The 7,383-nt window shown below is 42.4% G+C and overlaps 1 protein-coding gene across 1 annotated transcript in view; it reads left to right on the forward strand.

Moving 5' to 3' along the window:
• LOC308102289 (kinesin-like protein KIF1C) overlaps window positions 1-7,383 on the forward strand; it is an 85,115-nt gene that overhangs the window by 36,276 nt on the left and 41,456 nt on the right. Inside the window, exons 8-11 of the mRNA XM_080451934.1 lie at window positions 2,073-2,184; window positions 2,514-2,591; window positions 3,161-3,226; window positions 4,373-4,454. Of these exons, the coding sequence (XP_080308060.1) occupies window positions 2,073-2,184; window positions 2,514-2,591; window positions 3,161-3,226; window positions 4,373-4,454 (338 nt within the window). The remainder of the gene's footprint in view (window positions 1-2,072; window positions 2,185-2,513; window positions 2,592-3,160; window positions 3,227-4,372; window positions 4,455-7,383) is intronic.

The following is a 7,383-nucleotide window of genomic DNA, read 5'->3' on the forward strand; positions in this document are numbered from 1 at the left end:
GTGGGGGAACTCCAGGCCCTGTCTGTCGCCAGGGACTGTTTGAGGTGGACTTCGGATGGGTCTGGGGTTACTATGTGGCCCAACCCCTCCTTCCTTCCAAAAAGGCTTTCAGCCTTCCATATCAACCAGCCTGTCGGATTGACGGCTTATGCCCCACAGCCGGGGGCAGAGGGATCGCATCCTGATCGTGGGTTGCTGTGCCCCATCCGGGCCCTGAGGCAGTATGTGGATGTGACTTCTGTGTTTCGGAAGTCGGACGCACTGTTTCTCTGTTATGGAGGGCACAGGAAAGGATGTGCTCTGTCCAAACAACGACTCTCTCACTGGATTGTTGAGGCCATTCTGCAGGCCTACGAACGCAAGGGTTTGCCTGTTCCTCATGTGAGATGTCATTCGACCAGGAGCGTGTCCACCTCCTGGGCTGCATTGAGGGGTGTCCCACTGGCTGACATATGTGCTGCAGCAGCGTGGGCCTCTTCCTGCACGTTTGCCCGCTTCTATAGAGTGAATGTGGCCGCCCCTCATCCCATGGCGATGGCGGTGCTGTCGGCCTCTTCTACCTGCAACTGATGGTCAGGTAAGGGCAGGTTCCTCGTGACTATGTTGGTATTAGTCATCCAGGTGTTGAAAACACTGCCTCTGGCGGTCAGTAGGAATGAAGTAGAACGAGAGTTATGCATATAACTAAGGTTCTACGAATTCCGGATGACCGCCAGAGTTGACTGTCACTCGGAATCTCGTTCTCGACGAAAAGATTTCATGAGGATGAACGCTGTGTCTCCCGCACCTATATAGGTGGCGCGCGCGTACACAGGTCACGAGTGACTTTGTTGGTATTAATATTCGACCCATACGCGAGCGCGTGATGGATATCCAGGTGTTGAAAACACTGCCTACTGGCGGTCATCCGGAATTCGTAGAACCTTAGTTATATGCATAACTCTCGTTTTTGCTAGGAAAAAAATACACTTTTTGCCCTGCATATAGGCTCACATGTATATTTTTGTCATTCATATGTATTGATGTAATTCACATTTTAATGCTATTCATAACATATATGCAATGTAATGTTTTCATATTGGTCAAGGTGCGCTGTCACAATGTTTTCATTTTATGTCTGCATGTTTTTATAGTGTGTGCGACACTGTGCGTGTCCGCGCGCGTTGCACACACGTGTGTTATAGGGGTGCTCCTACAAGTACATTTTTAGTTCCTGACTTTTACTTGTAATGGAGTATTTCTACATTGCAGTATTGATACTTTTACTTAAATACAACATTTTGAGTTCTACCGTTGCCTCCTATTTACTTCAGTTCATCAAATATTGGAATAATCGTAAGTAATCAGGAATGTGACAAAAACAAAAACACAGATCTCCATGAATCAGAGACATCATGAGGTGAGTCACTGATGGAATAAAAAGTTAATGTCATCCCTTTAAATGTGATTAGATCTGCTGACAGGATGATGTAACAGTCTGGACAGGATGCAGGTTGTGCATCATCTACATGATCTCTGTTTCAGACGATACTTTATGTTTCCTATTAGGCCAGAGCTCAGGATCACAGCCTGTAACACAGTCCATTACATCTGAGACTGAAATGGAATCTTTGACATGTGTGACATGTACCATGAGATGCTAACCATACAATACAGGTTGAGCTCATGTCTTCAACGTTGTGTCAGCGCTTCAATGACGCAGTGAAGCGTCAATCAAGCCTATGTTTTTGTTTGATCATTTCCACACAATTCCTGCTTGTTAATGGAGGAGCAACTGTCAGCCCTGTTCTTACCCAAAGTCTTGTAATGTATGTTTCTGAGCCGTCGCTCCCACACAGACACACCTCTCTAAAAGTTCAACTGTTTTGCCTTAAAGCGCTGAGCCAAGAGAACAAAAGATGACTGGAGTACTGCACATGTGAAACACAGTAGTATTGATTATTGACTATTTTAGAACAGTAGCAGCCACTTAATGAACAGATTATTAATACATATATTAATATTATATTGCAGAACGGTAGCAGCCACTTAATGAACAGATTATTAATACATATATTAATATCATATTCCAGAACGGTAGCAGCCACCAACATGAATGAGACGTCCAGTCGCTCTCATGCTGTCTTCACCATCGTCTTCACTCAGAAACGACGAGACCAGATGACCAGTCTGGACACAGAGAAGGTGAGACAGGCTGTCTGTCTGTCTGTGTCTCTGTCTGTCTGTCTGTCTGTCTGTCTGTCTGTCTGTCTGTGTCTCTGTCTGTCTGTGTGTGTGTGTGTGTGTGTGTGTGTGTGTGTGTGTGTGTGTGTGTGTGTGTGTGTGTGTGTGTGTGTGTGTGTGTGTGTGTGTGTGTGTGTGTGTGTGTGTGTGTGTGTGTGTGTGTGTGTGTGTGTGTGTGTGTGTGTGTGTGTGTGTGTGTGTGTGTGTGTGTGTTGTACTAAAGGTATGATGTGTATTTGTAGTGAAATAAAATAACTGTCTGTCTGTCTCTCTGCCTGTCTGTCTCTCAGGTCAGTAAGATCAGTCTGGTGGATTTGGCAGGAAGTGAACGTGCCGACTCGTCGGGGGCAAAGGGCACCAGGTTAAAGGTGAGAGGTCATGCCCTTAATCACCTGTTGTAGTTCCAGGGGGTCCCCAGCTAAATGAGGAACATTTTAAAGCAGGGCTCTTCAACAGGGGGTCCGGGACCCCTAGGGGCTCAGAGTTGCTACAGGGGGTTCCGCCAATTCATTGTGTGATGTGGAACATTAGCCGAAAAATAGCCGATCTACAAGCTCACAATGCGTCGCATCGCGACGCATTGTGAGCTTGTAGATCTGCTATGTTCAAGTAAATTTCAAGTACATTTTTAATTCCGACTTTCACTTGTAACAGAGTATTTCTACATTGTAGTATCGATACTTTTACTTAAGTAAAAAAATGTGAGTACTTTTTCCACCGCTGGAAACCACTGTGATAAACATCTTACTGGTCATTTAGAACACATCCTACCAAGACAATTTAGATCTAAACCTTGTGTGTGTGTGTGTGTGTGTGTGTGTGTGTGTGTGTGTGTGTGTGTGTGTGTGTGTGTGTGTGTGTGTGTGTGTGTGTGTGTGTGTGTGTGTGTGTGTGTGTGTGTGTGTGTGTGTGTGTGTGTGTGTGTGTGCGCTTGTAGGAAGGAGCGAACATCAACAAGTCTCTGACCACCCTGGGGAAGGTCATATCGGCCCTGGCAGAGATGGTAAGATGACTACACTAGTACTGTAGGTTCATATCAGCCCTATAGGGCAGATATGAACAGTAGGTTATTGTGTTCATAAGTGTATTCGTGGGCTTCCAGAAGCTGTTAAACCTGTTTAATGTAAACACACTCCTGACACCTTCACATGTGTTTACTGTTCATATCTGCTGCTGAGACAATGAACTCATTCACTGCCAGGAATGAGTTCATTCATTCATCCGTCTCCTGTCCCCATGCCAGCCAAAACAGTGATTTTACTGAACCTTTGGAAAATCATGGAATATTCTCAGTGACCTCCTTCCTCATAAAGTGAATAAAGAATCCAACAGAATAAAACAATACTTGATGAATTCAAGTAAAACGGAGACCAAGACTAAACATCACGTTAAAAAAATATATATATTTGAGACGTACAGTAGGCATGTAACGATTCACTCATCTCACGATACGATTCGAATCACTATACTAGGTTCACCATACGATTGTTCACGATTTTTTAAACGCATTTTTTTTTTACAATGCTGTGTTTTCTCTTATCCTCTTTTCAATACATTGACTGAAAACTATCAATTCTCTTACAAAGATCATCAAACATAATGGCGTACGTCCGTGCTACTTCTGTGTTGCATAACAGTGACATCACTGTCCAATCCTTGGTATCTTTATCCTAGCCTTTCAACGTGTGTTTACCAGCAGCGTCACTACACGCTGTATTTTGATTTTTTCACGCTCGCTCTAATGAAACACTAAACAGGATTATTATTTCATGTCAACATTCCAGTATATCAGAAGATGTAAACCAGGTAAAGTAATGCGTCACTCTGCAAGTTTAACTAAAGTTTTCCAAATTTTTCTTCTGGCTCCTTTTTTGCATCACAATTCTTTTTTTTAAAAATTGATTTAAATCGTCACCATTTTGAATCAATTTAAATCGATTTTCGATGAATCGTTGCATGCCTAATGTACATACAATGAGAGTGGATGGAATCTCTGGCTCCAGTCCCTCACAGTATAATATTGAACTTCTATTTTCATCTCTCCTCTCCTCTCCACTCCTCTCCTCTCCTCTCCTCTCCTCTCCTCTCCTCTCCTCTCCCCTCCCCTCCCCCCCCCTCTCCTCTCCTCTCCTCCCCTCTCCTCTAACAGCAGAGCAGTAAGAGGAAGCGTAGAGGTGATTTCATTCCCTACAGAGACTCAGTTCTCACCTGGCTGCTGAAGGAGAATCTGGGTAGGTTTCCTCTCCTCATCACAGAAGTACATTGTTACTGTAGGACCCAGCCTTCATATGTCTATGGTCATGTTACTGTAGGACCCAGCCTTCATATGTCTATGGTCATTGTTAGGACCCAGCCTTCATATGTATATGGTCAGTTAGGACCCAGCCTTCATATGTCTATGGTCATTGTTAGGACCCAGCCTTCATATGTCTATGGTCAGTTAGGACCCAGCCTTCATATGTCTATGGTCATTGTTAGGACCCAGCCTTCATATGTCTATGGTCATTGTTAGGACCCAGCCTTCATATGTATATGGTCAGTTAGGACCCAGCCTTCATATGTCTATGGTCATTGTTAGGACCCAGCCTTCATATGTCTATGGTCAGTTAGGACCCAGCCTTCATATGTCTATGGTCATTGTTAGGACCCAGCCTTCATATGTCTATGGTCATTGTTAGGACCCAGCCTTCATATGTATATGGTCAGTTAGGACCCAGCCTTCATATGTCTATGGTCATTGTTAGGACCCAGCCTTCATATGTCTATGGTCAGTTAGGACCCAGCCTTCATATGTCTATGGTCATTGTTAGGACCCAGCCTTCATATGTCTATGGTCATTGTTAGGACCCAGCCTTCATATGTCTATGGTCATTGTTAGGACCCAGCCTTCATATGTCTATGGTCAGTTAGGACCCAGCCTTCATATGTCTATGGTCATTGTTAGGACCCAGCCTTCATATGTCTATGGTCATTGTTAGGACCCAGCCTTCATATGTCTATGGTTACTGTAGGACCCAGCCTTCATATGTCTATGGTCATTGTTAGGACCCAGCCTTCATATGTCTATGGTTACTGTAGGACCCAGCCTTCATATGTCTATGGTCATTGTTAGGACCCAGCCTTCATATGTCTATGGTTACTGTAGGACCCAGCCTTCATATGTCTATGGTCATTGTTAGGACCCAGCCTTCATATGTCTATGGTTACTGTAGGACCCAGCCTTCATATGTCTATGGTCATTGTTAGGACCCAGCCTTCATATGTCTATGGTCATTGTTACTGTAGGACCTTCATATGTCTATGGTCATTGTTACTGTAGGACCCAGCCTTCATATGTCTATGGTCATTGTTAGGACCCAGCCTTCATATGTCTATATGGTCAGAATCAGCTTTATAGGTGAGCCTGGTCACAGGAGCCAATCACCAGCATCTTCCACCTAGAAGTTCCCAATGTATGAATGAATGAACCATGAACTTACTCAAAGCGCATTGAGTAAGTTTGAGTACTTAGAAAAGCGCCATTAAAATGCAATTAATTGTGGGATCGCTTCAGCGATCACATTAATGTTATTTCCACTAGTTATTATTCCGCCCGTTTTTGGATTGGTCAAGCTTCACGTGACATCACAATATGTAATATAAATAGGTAAGACAGAATTAATCAGGAACAGTACTTTCTAGTGTGATACTATCAACATTCATCCTTAGCGATCCCACACTGTTTCTTCAGGAACAGTACTTTCTAGTTATTAGTATTATTATTATTCCGCCCGTTTTTGGATTGGTCAAGCTTCACGTGACATCACAATATAAATAATATAAATAGGTAAGACAAAATCAGGAACAGTACTTTCTAGTGTGATACTATCAACATTCTTAGCGATCCCACACTGTTTCTTCAGGAACAGTACTTTCTAGTTATTATTATTATTCCGCCCGTTTTTGGATTGGTCAAACTTCACGTGACATCACAATATGTAATATAAATAGGTAAGACAGAATTAATCAGGAACAGTACTTCCTAGTGTGATACTATCAACATTCATCCTTAGCGATCCCACACTGTTTCTTCAGGAACAGTACTTTCTACACACCAGCTGGTACTCAATCAGTCACTCCTCACCACTCATTCACATACACACCAATGAGGGAAAAAGACATAGGGAAACACACAGGAAAATACATATATGACCTTAGAGTCATAACACACATACCGTTCAAACCTTTCACGTCAAGAACCATAACATTTATTATTTGTAATTTAGGCATTTATCAGACGCTCTTTATACAGAGAGACAGTGTAGTGTCTCAGTAAACTATAGGATCATAGAATACAGAGAGACAGTGTAGTGTCTCAGTAAACTATAGGATCATAGAATACATAGAGACAGTGTAGTGTCTCAGTAAACTATAGGATCATAGAATACAGAGACAGTGTAGTGTCTCAGTAAACTATAGGATCATAGAATACAGAGAGACAGTGTAGTGTCTCAGTAAACTATAGGATCATAGAATACAGAGACAGTGTAGTGTCTCAGTAAACTATAGGATCATAGAATACATAGAGACAGTGTAGTGTCTCAGTAAACTATAGGATCATAGAATACAGAGAGACAGTGTAGTGTCTCAGTAAACTATAGGATCATAGAATACAGAGACAGTGTAGTGTCTCAGTAAACTATAGGATCATAGAATACAGAGAGACAGTGTAGTGTCTCAGTAAACTATAGGATCATAGAATACAGAGACAGTGTAGTGTCTCAGTAAACTATAGGATCATAGAATACAGAGACAGTGTAGTGTCTCAGTAAACTATAGGATCATAGAATACAGAGACAGTGTAGTGTCTCAGTAAACTATAGGATCATAGAATACAGAGAGACAGTGTAGTGTCTCAGTAAACTATAGGATCATAGAATACAGAGAGACAGTGTAGTGTCTCAGTAAACTATAGGATCATAGAATACAGAGACAGTGTAGTGTCTCAGTAAACTATAGGATCATAGAATACAGAGACAGTGTAGTGTCTCAGTAAACTATAGGATCATAGAATACAGAGACAGTGTAGTGTCTCAGTAAACTATAGGATCATAGAATACAGAGACAGTGTAGTGTCTCAGTAAACTATAGGATCATAGAATACAGAGCGACAGTGTAGTG

The sequence above is a fragment of the Gymnoscopelus braueri genome (genome assembly GCF_963280865.1).
Source record: "Gymnoscopelus braueri genome assembly, chromosome: 15".
Taxonomy (NCBI): Eukaryota; Metazoa; Chordata; class Actinopteri; order Myctophiformes; family Myctophidae; genus Gymnoscopelus; species Gymnoscopelus braueri.